Raw genomic sequence first — 15,799 nt, 5'->3', positions numbered from 1 at the left:
GGGCTCCAATTTACTTCATGAATTTAAATATTTCATTTAAAAATATTTACAGATACAGTTTACTCAAGACAGTAGTCAGTGAAAACACAAACCCATTCATATCAATGTCAGAATTACAGTGTGAAGTTACAGTATCCGGTGTCACAGTGGGTACTAGGCTAGCCTTTCCTACACACACACACACACACACACACACACACAGCAGCATGCCATTGTTGCCATTACTCATTCCAGGTGGAGGTTGCTGGCCCCAAGCACAAATCTAGCATCAACACTCAACTGACCTCAAATAAGTTATTAGTTGTTTGTATGGCAACTTATAAACGTGGGCAATTCTTTTTCACAGTTTTTCCATTTTTAAATCCACTCGGCCAGGTGTATGAAGTCATTACTGCCCTTAACTATAACCCTGCAAGAAAATACTTATCACTAATTCTTGGGGCCTTCCCAGGACTCCAAGCTGACTAGACTCAGCAGGTAGAGCATGAAGCAAAACAGTGTCACAAAAAGTATCTTTACCTAAGTCCCACAACTACCTAGACAAACAGGACAAAACATATAAAGTGCTGACACATCCTGCATTGCAAAAGTTATTCCTTTCAACATTATTGCCAATATCCTACACTGATTTCAAGTACAACAGTGAAGTGGAGATATAAGATGACAAATGGTGCAATGTTACAACTGACAGATTGTCCTTACTTAGACAGTGACATGAAGAATTGAGAGTACTGAGAACATGACCTTAAAAATGGACACCACCATTTTCTTACCTCAAATTCATCACCATAGCGGTATCTGCAAATGTGAACAGCAATTTCCTATGTTGTGTTCTCAATAAGAGTTAGGGGGTTATTTACTTAGGACCTACACTCACCAGCCACTTCATTAGGTACACCTTTTCAACTGCTCGTTAATGCAAATATCTAATCAGCCAATCATGGGGCAGCAACTCAATGCATTTAGGCATGTAGACATGGTCAAGACGATCTGCTGAAGCATCAGAATGGGGAAGAAAGGTGATTGAAGTGACTTTGAACATGGCATGGTTGTTGGTGCCAGGCAGGCTTGTTTGAGTATTTCAGAAAGTGCTATCTAGTGTAATTTCCCCACACAACCATCTCTAGGGTTTATACAGAATAACAACCATCTCTAGGGTTTATACAGAATAGTCAGAAAAGAGAAAACTGCAGCAACTGCGTGATGCTATAATGGACCAAAATCTCTGAGGAATGTTTCCAGCACCTTGTTGAATCTAAGGCAAAAGGGGGTCCAACCTGATACTAGCAAGGTGTACCTAATGAAGTGGCCGGTGGGTTATTTACTTAGGACCTATGATGTCATTGTCATTTTTTATAATTAAGTAATTTCAAAAATGAACACAGCATGTGGTTAAACTTGGTGAAGTGTCCCTTTAACATGAATAATGTCCTTTGATAGATTTGTACATTTACAAAAAAACTAAAAGAACAAAACCCAACAATGGAAAGACATTGCCCACATCACCACCCACAGTGCATGGCCCATTTACTCACAGACAGAGCACTATCTGTCAGGACCAGAGGCAGAGGATGTCACTCCTGTGATTCATTCATATCAGGTCAGCCCACGCTTCCCATCAGCCTTTGGGCTCACAGTCTCCGTCTCTTGGTCAGGGGGAGGGTCCACTTCAGTTTGATTCACAGATGATAATTTACATGAATTGGAGCGTTGGTGACATCACTGGGAATGTTCTGTTTTGGAAACGCAGCTCAACCAAGGAAACCGGACCGGGATCGGGGAGATGGAGGGATGATTCTGCAATCCTTCCTTTTCCTCTCATCTGCCACCGTGCCATCATGGAGATCAGGAACTAATGATGGCCTGGTTGTGGATGGTGGGGGGACCAAGACAACATGAAAGGGGGGAGAGAGGGGACAGTTTTGTATTTCTATGCATTTTATAGTTGTATATGTCATGTTTGTACACAGGGAAAGGCTGTGTAAATTAAGCAGGTAGTGGCACAGAATCTTAGAGAGAGGAGGCAGTAGGTGCTGCGGTGTGGCTGCAATATGAATGAAAATCTATCTGGCAAAGGAGCTACCTGAGAGCTAGCCAATCAGATGTGGCCAAAAGTAACACAGAGATGCATATAAGTATAATGTAACCACTAAAAGCAAATAAATCAATTTAGCTTTTTTTTTTAAAGCTTTAAATGCATGTAATCATTTTGTTGTTTAAACTGGCCATTCAGTCTCTCAATTCAACTAAAAAGGTGTTTGACTCTCAACCATGTAGTATGCAGGTGGTACTTTCAAGATCCAAAATACAAGAGCATTAGTTTAAGAGGATATTTCACTTATATTACATAATTTGTTTAACTTTTCTTCTTCCTAGGAGTTGTTTCTACAGGGCAATAAGGACTGCAACTAAGCCCCAAAACAAAGAGGCTGAATGTCACCCCCTGACGGTCACAGAATGGTCTGGAGTACATGATGCCAAAACATCACATTAATTTACCGTAAACCAAGCTGAGGAAAAAGTAAACAAATTATAAAAAATGATCCCTTAAGTTTCAGGTCAGTCTCAGAATGACAGTATGAAGTTACAGTATGCAGGTGAAACATGATGGCTACTAGACTAGTCTTCACACACACACACACACACACACACACACACACACACACACACACACACACGGGGGGGTGTTCCGGAAAAAGATATCTTTAATGAAAAAAAGAATTCATTAAAGATCTCTGACTACATCCAATCTGAAGTTCAAAATCAGAATACTTTAGTTCCCCGGTGGCTGAATTGGAAGTCTGCTAAATTGCCCCGTCACACTCAAAGGGAAGGGAACAAGACAACTTTCTCAAAGGAATGCAGAAAGCATACTGTTTTCTGGAACACCCCCTAGCAACACACATGTATACTCTCACCCATTGTTAGCACATGCATGCAAAAGCAGACACTGACCTGCAATGTATTTTGCTCCAATTAACATACACATACTACCCAGAATGTAAAAGCCCAGTGGGACACTACTGAAGATACTAGTTTCACCTGCCGATGGTCCAGGTCCAATTCAAGCAAGACAGAGGAGAGAGAAAGAGAGAGAGAGAGACAGTGGGACACATCAATACCACATCTGGGTACAGCTTTGTACAACATTGATGACAGATTTTTTTTTTCGTTTCGTTTTTCTGGTACATTTCAGACCCACTTTCTGTTGCTGTCCATATAGATGCCAATGTACCCAATCATTCTCTGTCCCTGTTGTTATACACTTGGAATAGGCAGCATTAAATCCTATTGAAAGGAGAACCGTAGCCTACCGTTTCCATTACTAACGGGTTCCGTGGTCTCCCAATTCATCGATTTCTGTACAGCCTTCTTCCAGCGCGCGTACCGGACATCACTCTCTACAGAGTTCAGAGAAAGAGAGATCAATAAACTGCTGTATTTACACAGGCATAACAGCAAACATATGGCACAGCTGTCCTTCCAGTATGCAACACCCACAAACTCTTGCAGATTTCATTCCTTTACAACTGTACAATATTCATCATGACGGGCTATGGAAATGTTCCATAATACACCTTTCTGCAGTTGCTATTTCACTGGATTAGAGAGTGTGACGGCGCTTACAACGCCACCGTACCTTCAGGATTGATTTGTGGCTCAAAGGTCTCAGAGGTCACCTCGCTGAGGTCCTCCGGACTCAGGCTCCACACACTGACCCCCTCTGCGGACCCTGCAGCCATGGCTGCTCCGAGAGCAGTGGTCTCAGGCATGGACGGCTTCACTGGAAACACAATCCAGCAACACAATCGTTGTATCATCAGAATTGGAATAATTGCAAATGCTATTGCAAATGGAGACTCTAATGAAACGGTTAGTCAAATCCTATGGCTCATTGTTTTCGATTAATTTGTTTCCATTGAATGACTTGACGCCTTACCAACAGGGATACAGAGTATGTCTGCCTGGAGCTGCATGAGCAGTCTGTTGGATGTCATCCCCCCATCAACCTGGAGCTGATGCAGAGGGATGCCACTGTCTTGGTTCATGGCATCCAGGATCTGTAGCACATTAAATCACATCAATCATTCAGCGTTGCCAACATTCATCTTCTATGAGATCCAGTCAGACAGTTTTTACCGGAAAAGGATTTTGTAATTAACAACATATGGAAAAATAAAGAAGTTAGTGCCAAGAAGGTTATTTGAATATACAAAGAGGAGCTCTTGCCTCTCGAGTCTGGAAACAGACAGCCTCCAACGCAGCGAAAGCCAGATGACTCTTGTTTGTGAATTGAGTCAGACCACAAATGATTCTGTATGATGGGGAGAGGGAGTGAGAGAGTTCATGTTATTGACTTAAAAGCGCAGAAGCTACACAACCCAATGGAACCTTAATTTAGGATTTATGCTGGAACACAAACTGATTCTGCCGCCATTTTTTTCTGTGTGATTACTATGTTCCATCATGTGAAAAGTACTGAATCTTCTTCTTATGTCTATAAGCTATTTGCTTCAGCCTACACATTTCTGATTTTATTTTCTATTTCATTTAATGTGTTACTGATATGTCTTTTTTCTATGACTGAAATAAACCTCTTCTACTACTACTACTTCTTTGTAGGTTAGGAAAATGTGCTAATTAATGTGAATCCTAGTTCTTGTACTCACCCACGCGCACTGGGCTCCCAGTAGGGGGCATAGAGGCCAGAGAATGCCGGGACAAAGTAACAACCATATGATGTACCCACAGCAGCCGCCAATTTTTCTGAGAATGGAGGAAAATAGAAATAGAGGACAAGTAAGAAAGATTCGAGGGCCGAAGAACATAACCTCCTATCTGCAAAAATGTTTAAAATCTTAAAATTAAAATTAAAATATAAATAAAAATAAAATTAAATTAAAGAAACAAATTTAAAATCTTACAGAATTTTTCAGATAGGAGGTTATGTTCTTCGGCCCTCGATATGTCACAATTACGTTAAGATGAGCAGATCCTTCTTATTTGTTCACCATGATAAGAAGGCACCATGAATAATGGAACACTAATTGTGTTACGGAAAATGCTGGGCTGTTTGTGTCCACAAAGGATTGGACTTACTTACCCAGTTCTGGTGATGTCTGAATAATTCCAAGGTTGTCCTTGAGCCAGCGAACCACAGCTCCTGCAATGGCCACAGAGCCCTGGCAAAAACCAATCACTGATCAGTATAGGCATCAAGGACAAATCAGAACTGTCAATCAGGTCAGATCTGACAGGAAGTGATCAAACATAAACGACTAATGAGCATCAGTTGGTAGAAATATCACAAGTAGCAACAACAGACCAGAACCCAAACAGAGGATCCAGAGATCAGCGATTTCCAGCTTCGATCAATAGCTATTTTTCGATCAATGATTAATATCAAAAGCATTAACAACTGAAAGACAAACAGTACAGAAGGTGTAAGTCACTACACCTCTAATGCATAGCAGGCAGGCTTGTCTCGACCCAGTTTGTACGCCACTGTGGTCAGCAGACCGTGGTCCGACATGACCGGCTGCAAGATTGAGAGGGAAGAGATAAAAAGGTGAAGAGATGAAGAGTTTCGGACCAAACAGACATTCCGAGAGACAGGTTAATTTAGACATGTCTGTCTAGTTCAGGTGTTGGAATGTTCCTTAAAGTGCTGTCCAGCTTTTTGAAGGATATCAAACATGGTGTGTGTGTGTGTGTGTGTGTGTGTGTGTGTGTGTGTGTGTGTGTGTGTGTGTGTGTGTATGTGTGTTGGGGAGGGGAGGGGAGGGGAGGGGGGTCACCTTGTGTCCAGTATTTCTGAGTAGAAAGCAGCCAGTTCCATACCTGAAAACCACATTACAATTCATAGTCATTGTTTGTCAAAATATCCTACATGATCACAGTGGACAACAGATGCATGACTATTGCCACACAAGTAAGAGAGACCCCCCCCCCCCCCCCCCACACACACACACACACACACACACACACACACACACACACACACATCTTACGTGTTTTTGGCCTGCCCGTCTTTAAAACACATCTGTCCAACAAGAGCAGCTGATTGGTCCCCGAGACACTGAACAAAAAAATACACTGATTGGTGAAATGCAACAGGAAGCAGATACAGAAGTCAGTCCTCTCCTCTCCACATAAATGGACTTGAGAGATACAGTATATATTAAAAAATGAATGTAAGTCAAAGTAGTGAACCATCCGTTACATGTTTGGTAAATGTGTTTATCTGAACTGGGAAATGTGTTCATAAGTTAAAATGTAGTTCTGAAGCTACCACATTCTAGTTATTTAGCCAATCATCCAGATTGTAGTCGACCTTTTACAACCTACTGTGTGAGAGTAAGAATCAAGTAGTGATAGGACATTTCAAATGAAGGAACAAAGCTTACCCCTGAGATGGGCACACCAGAAAGAGCGCTCGATTTCTGTCAAAGAAAGAAGACATGTCAACAGATTGTCCAAACTCAAGCCTTCTGTTATTCCACTCAGCAGGAATAACTCCAACAATGGTAACCTTCTTTATCGAGACCAAACAAAACTGTTTGCCTCAACAGTTCTGAGTAGCCTCAGTTTGACTTAATATTGCATAATAGCTTATGCAAACTCTGCGTCAAATAGGCTTAGGCTAGGTGTTTCTAATCTCTCAAATAGAAAAGACTTTGGACAAAATCTGCTTACGAGCTGACTGGGTACTGTTGCTTGACCACAGACCATTAACTTCATTGGCAATAATGTGGCATTACCAATAGCAAGCTGAAGCACCTTTCCTTAGACCAAAACATACCCGTCCTCTTGAAATGTAACAGAAAAGCTTAACATTAGCAATCAAGCAGCACAGAGGGGACACATAGCAAAGCTTCGGTCTCAAAAAAGAATTGGGGCAGTTGTAAAATGCACACAGTTTAAATGTCTTCACTCCCAATGGACTCAAGGTAACCAAAATCACCAAATCCATCCTTGCCTCTGCAATCTTCCTTTTTCCTCTTCTCTATAACTAGATAGAGTGTATGGCTTGGTTCCATTTTGATCCAAATGTCCTCCCCTGAAGACCCTACTCCTGTGAACATGTAATGGTTTAACCTCAAATAAAAAAACACTGACAGGATAGTGGCTAGATAGAGACCTTAAAGATTTGCAATCTGGAATTCAAACAACAACAAAGTGGTCTCCCCACCACATGTGTAATAAAGAGCTGAGGGAAGGGGCTGGAACAATCTAACCACTCTCAATTTCATAGACAAAGCTATGATGCATGGACTGACCATGCATGAGATCAACATTCTAGTTGTAACCATATTTTAAAGCTATACAGTGTTTGTTTACAATTGCATTGTAATACACGCTTATATCTTGGGTTCTGAAGACAGTTGAACTAAGCTCTTTGAGTTAGATTCTTCAATAATCAAATGGAATTTCATTCATTTAAAAAGTCCAAAAAATTATGTAGCAATCCCCATTGCCCCATTAACAAAAATATGTCCAAGAGTGAAGAGATTTATGGAACATAGGAGCCAAACAGAAAGTGGACCTTTAAAGAACTTGGACATGGTGTGGGTATTGCCATGTGTGCATAATCAACAGTAGCAGTGCAGCATGCCGCAACAGGAATACAAATTTAGGAACACACCCACCCAGTACATTTCCAATCTGGTGACATCCAGGAGAAGTAGGAGCGTGTGTGTGTGTGTGTGTGTGTGTGTGTGTGTGTGTGTGTGTGTGTGTGTGTGTGTGTGTGTGTAACTGCTGTAGTTTCAGACTGGCCTGTCTTCTCTCAAGAATACTTTCCTTCTTGCTAAATACCAATTTGTTAACTATTAACTGTTAATTGTTGTCAACTAATCTGAGTTGAAAACGTTACAAATGTCTTGGCGTGGGAACACTCAGAGATATGAGAAGTGAAATGACTTCAGAGATGTTTCAGCTTCACCCAAGCAAGACATTTCACTCTGCGCATGACAATGCAACATGATAGCTGTGTGACAACCAAGTGAATCATCTAGCTTTTTCTCTGCTGGTAGTCTCTGGACTATGTTGTGACTACATCATATCACTGTTAACCCTAACCCTATGTCTAACTTTAAGTGCTTTAAGGGTTAACTCCCTAAAACAAATATCCATCTCAAGACCTATAAAATACTTTCTCGACACATGTTGGCTGTGTCTTATCTCTGGGGCTTGGAAATGCACAGTTTGATGACTACGTCACTTTGGTACAGAGAAGCAAGATAGGGGTCAGGTTGTGTGATAGCGATAGCAAGGATGAAGATATTGATGAAGACTACTACTCACCAGGCTAGAACATATTTTCTACCAGTGGGAGTAGAGAGACAAACGAAAGGGCACACAAAATAATGCTTGTGACAACACCTCAAACACCTGTTCATGCACTCCACAAAACTGACGATGAAAAGAATATAAAATGCCCTCTGAAGAGCCTTATCAAGGGGACACACTTCTCTAGAGAAAATCTCATTCCACACATTTTAGCATTTCAGTCACACTGACCTAGGCCTAGTGGATGTGTACAATAATACTCAATCTATCCACATAAACAGAGTTTGCCTACATCATAACAAAAAGATGAAATATTAAGATATCATACAGTATATGATACAAAATAAGCTTGTTTTGTCGATAGCCTGGCATAATTATTACATGGTAATTACAAGCATGTAAAAGGGCAGCACTTCATGATTCACCATAATAATACACACACACAAAACATGAAATAAAATAGTGATGAGAGCTTACCATTAGACCATAGATTTCTGAGGAACTCCTCACTTTTGGTAGAATCTCCATTGGAATATCAAAATATCTGAAGGAAATTGATATAGCAGGGACATGTGTAAATAGACTACTTCACTAAAATAAGTGTGTGTGTGTGTGTGTGTGTGTGTGTGTGTGTGTGTGTGTGTGTGTGTGTGTGTCCACCTACTTGCAAAGGTCTGGGTCCCAGTCCATGGTGTGGATGTTGAAGAGCATGGTCCTACTGGCATTGGTCACGTCTGTGCAGTGGACTCCCCCAGTCTTCCCCCCTGTCAGAGACTGTGAGCGGGCAATCAGTCAGGAAATAACAGTTCAGTTAGTTTCAAGAACACAGATAGAGAAGGTAGCTTTAAACAGATGTACAATCTTCATGGACAAACTACTGACAGTTTGCCTTTACAACAATGGAGGCTTGTGGAGGGAGAAATGGAATGGAATGGAATGAGAAATGGTACCAATCAATGTTTTTGATACCATTCCTCATTTACATTTACATACCATTCCTCTGTCTCTGTGTCTGTCGTGGGCGGTCGCATTTTTTTTCGCTCTCCCTCTGCTTTTTTTTTTTGCTCTACACTGCACGGTCTCTTCAGAAGCTAAATGGATTTGTTAAGCTGGTCCCTGAATGCAATTGATAACCTATTTTCCACGAGGAAAGCTGGTTCGGGGGAACCTGTCTGCCCAGACGGAACTTTTGCCGCAGGTTACATCAGAGATGCCTGGGATAACTGGCGTCTCGTTTGCTTGGCAGTCATGTCGATTGAGGACGTGGAAGATGTTTTCATTTTCGGATTTATGATAGTTGGACACATGCTCCTCGGTTTGAGTGCTGCCATGATCTATCGGAAAATTAAAAAGATGGGAGCAGTGATTGGCGAAGTGCCCCTCTTGATCAAAGAACTGGGGAGAGTTGCTGGAATGCAAGGCTCTGCGCTTACGGATCTGAACCGTAGGGTTCTTGATCTGAATCGCAAGGTGGACAATCTTGCTGCTCTCCGAATTGGCGAATGACAGGAGACCCCAAATTTTCGAGAGGATTGATTCTATGGAATGCTGTTTTTCCTCGCAGTGAACCCATTCACCTGATTATGGCTCAAAAGCTCCCCCATGCCCTGAAGCCTCCATGCAGCGTGCCAACCCACCCCCCCCCTCTGGTGAACTTTGTGCCGCCTTCTGGGGCAGTGCTCAAGGCCGTTGTCCATGGCGACACTGATTGCTGCTCTACGAAGACGGGTCGGACTGACCCAGAACATCTCCCGAGACTTTCCCCCACCTTATCTCTCTACCCCCCCCACTCCTCCCTCCCCCCGCCCATGCCACCCCGCCACTACCCCCCCCTCCCTTCTCTACAGTATTCTGTGGACATATATGGCGCCGCACAGGGCAGCTATGGTTTTACAGTTTGTTGTGTTCTGTCTACACTGCTGTCTGTCCTGTGTTGTTTGCTTTGCATTGCATTTGTTTAGAAAAGTAGAAAAGCTCTACAGTGCGCCGATTAGATAGAAGATGTTCTACAGAGGGTGATGTAACCCCTCCCTCCCCTCCCTTCCCCCACCCCTCCCCTGCTGTTGTGTCTCGTTTCCCCCCCCCCCCCCCTTTTCTTCCTTTCCTTGTAATCTTTGGTTGTATATGTTCTATTGTAAAGCGCTTTGAGTTGCATTTCATGTACGAAAGGCGGTATATAAATAAAGCTTTACTTACTTACTTACTTACATTGAAGCTTTATTTTGGCAGGGAGTCCCACATTGAGACCAAGATCTCTTTACAAGGGAGCCGATATCGCCAAAATGAAGGCACTGATTCATTCCATTCATTACAAGCCCATTCTCCAATTTCTACCTCCATTGCTCCATTTGCTCCATCATGAAGTACATTTACATAAACATTGAATCCCTGTTGGGATTCAGCCCCTTAGTCTTACCCAGATGAGCCAGGAGTCGATGGTACCAAACATGGCTCGATGGGACAGCACCGCCTCTTTAACCTCATCTACATTATCCATGAGCCAGCGAAGCTTCACTGCACTGAAGTACGTACTAATAGGAAGACCCGTCTTGTGCTGAAAAGAGAAGGAGTAGAATGACAGGACTGAGATCCAGTACTTCAGAGCAATTGATTTTGGTTTAAATGGTCTGCACATTTCACTTCAAGGTCTCACCATAAACATAAGAGACACATCTCTTCAAACACATTTGCTGTGCGTGAGTACTCCTTTCTGGATACTGGTGTCATACTGACCTCATCATCTAGACACATGTTAACACCCTCTTATATATTTAAATACTGGTACTTTGCAATATAATACTTCAAATTGCTGACTAATGAGATGTCTTACCTTCAGGTGGTTCTTGTTCTTCCCAGGGGTCTTGTTGATCAGTCGCTCCACGGTGGACTGAGTCCGCAGGTCCAGCCACACTGCAGAGAAGCAGCATGTCAAATCACCAGCATGTTTAATCATCACAGATTAAAAAAAATAAAAAAAATAATGTAAAGCCCAACACTCTTCACATACAGTCCAAATGTAGATCTCACAATTAGCCAGGCATTCATTAGTTTACATTGGTTTTAAATCTACCATCTAAAGTTTCTGCCATAGCTTAAACGGTTCAAGTAATTTTAACCTAAATCGGCAAGGGGGAATCAAGAGGGACCTAGACATAAGCATGGCAGCTTGAAGTTACTTTGGGGTTTTTGGCCATGGCAAACAAGGACAGATAATCAAAACATACCGATAGCATTGTAGAGGGGCTCCCCCGTGTCTTTGTCCCAAACCACTGTGGTCTCTCTTTGATTGGTCACTCCGATAGCTAAAAAGGTTGAAGGTTAAAGCTTGCAGAGGCCCAGTCGGCAGCTGAATATGCATGTGATAACAGTGAATAATAATATGCTATTTAGCTGACGCTTTTATCCAAAGGGACTTACACTGCAGTGAGTGCATACATTTTATTTTATTTTACAACTTACATTGACAGTGTGCATAAGTGTGTGTGTGTGTGTGTGTGTGTGTGTGTGTGTGTGTGTGTGTGTGTGTGTGTGTGTGTGTGTGTGTGCAGGGGCAGAGCTGTACCTTTGATGTTGGAGATGTCAATGTTGAGCTGAGTGAGTTTCTCACAGGTTCTCTCCATGCACTCGTACACAGACTGCAGGATATCTTTGGGATCTTGCTCTACCCAGCTAAACAGAGGGCAAAGGTTAAAGGTTAAGAGAGCAAAGGAATGACGGGTCGTTCAGTTGAGTGGAACTATTGAGATGCAAAGAGTAGGCACATGCTATCTTTCTTATTCGTTTCATTTGTGACCGCATGAGAGGCACAGTGTAGTCAACTAGATCCACGCATTGGTTTTCAATAGGTTTATCTATAGATTGTCACTGGCTTTCAGGTGCATGACGCCATTTACTGGTGCCAATATATGACTGACCTGAAACGCTGATGCTACACTCCAGCAAAGCAGGTGGCAGTGAACCAACATTTGATTTACACCTAGTCAAATCAAAGATGATGAAGAAAGTTGACTACATGGCGCTCCCTATATAATCACAGTTAATTTAGGGGAGTTTGTTGCATCCCCCAGCTGCGTTCACTGACCCTTCTTTGGGAAAACTCTGTGTTATCTCCACTTGGTGATGACTGAGGAGCTCAGCTGTTTTGGCGTTGAACACCTGGGGAAAAAAGAGAGAGCAGGAGTGAGTACCTCAACATGACGGGATCAGGTCTGTTCATTTTTCAGAGGGGGAGGAGCAAGTGTATCCTCAGAGGGTAGGTGCAGGCTTTCCTCCAAACCAAGTGGTAACACCATTCAAATATAAATAGATTTCTCTGTGTGGAGGTTGTCACTCAGGACTACACAATTAGACAATTTTTGTTTACAAAGCTCACAATCATGGTCTGTTGAAATAACGCTCTTGGTATAAGTCTTGAAAATGTATTTTACTGGGGAGACTGAGGGAAGATTCATTATTGGTCATAGGAAGAGGGTCATCTGTTGAGTCCCACCAAGCCTACTATACTTGGCCTCCAGGGTGTGCTGGTCTGCACAATACATGTATGTAGGCTTACTTTAGATTTTTAAAGCACTTAACGGGCAGGCACCCCCGTATTTGGCTGACCTATTGCGCCACCATACCCCATCCAGAGCCCTTAGGTCAGCTGACCAACTGCAGCTGGAGGTCCCTAGGACCAGACTCAAAACGAGAGGGGATAGAAAAGGCACCTCAACTCAACCTTACTAAACTGCTCAGTTACATCTGAGAGACGATACAGGGGAAAAAACAATGTCACAGGAAAGCACAATGTCATGCTATGGTACAGACATTCATCCTATGCGCGATTCCAACATGTTATTCCATGATCCATAATCAGATATTGTAAACCCAGTGTGGATATGATATACCCAACACCTCTGTATTCAAAATGAGCAGTCATGCCGATATGAATACTACATTCTCATGCTGGCTGCATATGATCAAAGAGACATAATATTGGTGGGCTGGGCTTACAGTATCATTATAGATAATAAGTATTCCACTTTCTCATCAATAACAATCCATTTCTGACCGGTATGTACGTCAAATATAGACGGAAGCCTGTTAGAATCGACATTGGGCTAGGGCCGTGCAGTTGGCTATTAGTCAGTCTAACAAATGGCTGATGTGGGCACTTACAGTAGAGGTGGCTAAGCTAGCTAGCTTACGACCGGCGTGATATGTTATGATTAACGTACAATATGTCTACGACTAAAATAAGTTACATTTCCAGAATACCAAAAAAAAGCATTCCGTGCCTGGACCAGAATGCATGGTATAGGATATATTTAGGAAAAGATCAAGCGGTTTCTAAAGGGAGTCAATCAGGGTTGCTTTGCCGGGTTATTTAAAGGGCATCGCTACGCCCGTGAAGCGTTGGGGAGCGAGGGATCCGTATTTTGTGAATCAGACTCACCAAGAACCGCGTGGAGCTCGTGCCCTGGTCAATGGCAGCGACTAGCGGCCCGAGCATCACCCGGTTCGAAGACGCTGCCATGCTACGGTTCATGTGCGTGATGTCCTTGTGGTGATCTGGCTTTACATCCGCTGGCTTGGCCTTTCAGCACGGGCGCTGCTGTGTTACACCTACCAAGGAAGTACTAACCCCCTGCAAGAGATCAACACTGATGACGTAGTCATGCACGATTCGTTTGACAGCGAGGCGTCGGCTTCGAATACACCAATCAGATTCGGAGGCACGTCCAAACACAGTTATGGCAGATAACCGATGGCAGCGTTCTCTATGCCGGTGTGGTGATGATGATGATGATGATGATGATGATGATGATGATGATGATGATGACATGGCCTACAAGGAACTGATTAGGTCCATTGTGTGAACTGGATAATATAATCATCAATCAATCATAGTATCTGGTAACTTTCGTCTGGCAAGAGAGAGTATGTAAGTAAGAAAGGCCCAGATTATTCAGGGCACAGATGTCAATAGATCCTACAAATTCCTGGGATACCATGGCCTGGATCATTAGACTAATGGTTAACTTCTGGGGAGTTTAAGAGACTGAATAATGTGTGGCACTGGAAACAGTAACTTACAAAGACAACAAGGAACTTGCAGAAGAGCATCGGTGTCCTATTAAATACTGTAATAAACCAGCCCGAAAAGGGCTCTGTCTTTTCCGGGGGAGACCAAGAGAACACACAACAACCCAGGGATATAGAAAAGCAACCAATCTTTATAAAAATGTAACAGGTCTAAAAATCATAGGAGGGAATTTGACAGGTGAGTAACAAGAGTTCCCCAACCACAACAAGGTTGTTCGACTGCCGTCAGGTGAACCACTATAACCAACTCTACAACCCACAAGGCGTTCTACACATGAAAAAGGGCCACACATAAAGCAGGTGAATACACGGCACTCAAACTCCACGTTAAAAGGGCCCCACACAACGCCTGTGTTATACACTCTGAAATAGGGGCAGTATAATGAATCCCCATGCCTAGACCAGTTGAGCCACCCCCAGCAACTCCCCCGGTTTTCCTCTCTGATTACCTAAAATCTAACAAAAACAGACAGGGGTAGGAATACACAAATTACACATACATTAAACATGAAGTAATAAAGGTTAAAACATAACTCACCCATGTGGCAAGACCCTCCCCCTTTAGATGGTCATCTAAGCTTGTGCCACTGTCCCGACTTCCCTGGGAGACAAAGACTGTGGTCGGCAGTGCTGACAGCGCACGGCAGCAGGCCGAGCACTGGAACCCAGGCTGGAGAACCCGCACACCCCTAAAGTCCCCGGCCCTCTCTAACTAGGCACCTAGTCTCCCCTCCTATCTCTCCAACGCTCCCCTGCCTGGCTGTCTTTGTCACCGGCAGCACTATAAGCTGCGAACGACACCCTCCCACCACGGGTGTATAAGCTCACAGCAACAAACAGTATGGACTACTCTCCAGCAAGTATGTATATTCCAGTATCTACCATCAGTTATCAGTTTCTCTGTTTTTACTATTTCTATGTATGTGTTTTTATTATTCTATAAACTACTGACATTTCCACCAAATTCCAAATTGTCATTTGAAGCATTTATTTGCAGAAAATGAAAACTGGTCAAAACAACTAAAAAGATGCAAAAAAGTGTTTTCAGACCTTGAATAATGCAAAGAATTCATGCGTCCTTCACAAAGACAAATCTGCCCGATTCCAGCCTTGCTGAAGCACCCCCAGATTATCATCGGACCTCCACCAAATTTCCAAAAGACCAAACTGATGAGGATTAACACCCCGAACACCACCCCCGTCATCATAGACGACAGACCCATCAGAGAAGTCGACTCCTTCACCTACCTTGGCAGCGTCATTGACAAGCAGGGTGGCACAGACAGTGATGTCACTGCTAGGGTAGGCAAAGCCAGAGCAGCCTTTATCATCCTGAAGAACATCTGGGCCTCAAGGGAAATAGTTACTCCAACGAAGGTGCGTATCTTTAACTCTAATGTCAAAAGTGTCCTTCTCTATGGCT

At 42.9% G+C, this 15,799-nt stretch overlaps 1 protein-coding gene across 3 annotated transcripts; it reads right to left on the bottom strand.

The window, feature by feature from the left end:
• Positions 1-4: 4 nt before the first annotated feature.
• LOC308152376 (glycerol kinase) lies at positions 5-13,860 on the bottom strand. 3 transcript variants are annotated; one of them, XM_080525342.1, is made up of 21 exons: positions 13,727-13,860; positions 12,374-12,447; positions 11,855-11,961; positions 11,517-11,594; positions 11,123-11,202; positions 10,709-10,846; positions 8,957-9,066; positions 8,770-8,836; positions 8,308-8,325; positions 6,408-6,443; positions 6,012-6,079; positions 5,799-5,841; positions 5,459-5,539; positions 5,105-5,183; positions 4,671-4,767; positions 4,231-4,315; positions 3,941-4,061; positions 3,641-3,784; positions 3,315-3,401; positions 2,950-3,042; positions 5-2,873 (listed from the first exon to the last, which is right to left on the bottom strand). In XM_080525342.1, exons 1-21 carry the CDS (start codon positions 13,817-13,819, stop codon positions 2,824-2,826), a joined length of 1,749 nt encoding a protein of 582 aa, XP_080381468.1. In that variant the 5' UTR covers positions 13,820-13,860; the 3' UTR covers positions 5-2,823. The 3 variants fall into 3 exon arrangements, with proteins under 3 accessions (XP_080381468.1, XP_080381470.1, XP_080381469.1); XM_080525344.1 differs by having other exon boundaries at positions 5-1,863; positions 2,956-3,042; XM_080525343.1 differs by having other exon boundaries at positions 5-3,042.
• Positions 13,861-15,799: the final 1,939 nt, after the last annotated feature.

The sequence above is a fragment of the Nansenia antarctica genome (genome assembly GCF_963989245.1).
Source record: "Nansenia antarctica genome assembly, chromosome: 3".
Lineage (NCBI taxonomy): Eukaryota > Metazoa > Chordata > Actinopteri > Argentiniformes > Microstomatidae > Nansenia > Nansenia antarctica.
This window is presented reverse-complemented; position numbering and strand designations above follow the sequence as displayed.

What these genes read in the sequence shown, in the direction of transcription:
- LOC308152376 (XM_080525342.1), bottom strand. Translation starts at nt 13,819, where the DNA reads ATGAACCGTAGCATGGCAGCGTCTTCGAACCGGGTGATGCTCGGGCCG. An exon ending in GCCCCTCTACAATGCTATCG is followed by an intron (nt 11,203 to 11,516) that starts GTATGTTTTGAT and finishes GCTTCTCTGCAG; the next exon opens with TGTGGCTGGACCTGCGGACT. An exon ending in TCTGTTTCCAGACTCGAGAG is followed by an intron (nt 4,062 to 4,230) that starts GCAAGAGCTCCT and finishes AATGTGCTACAG; the next exon opens with ATCCTGGATGCCATGAACCA.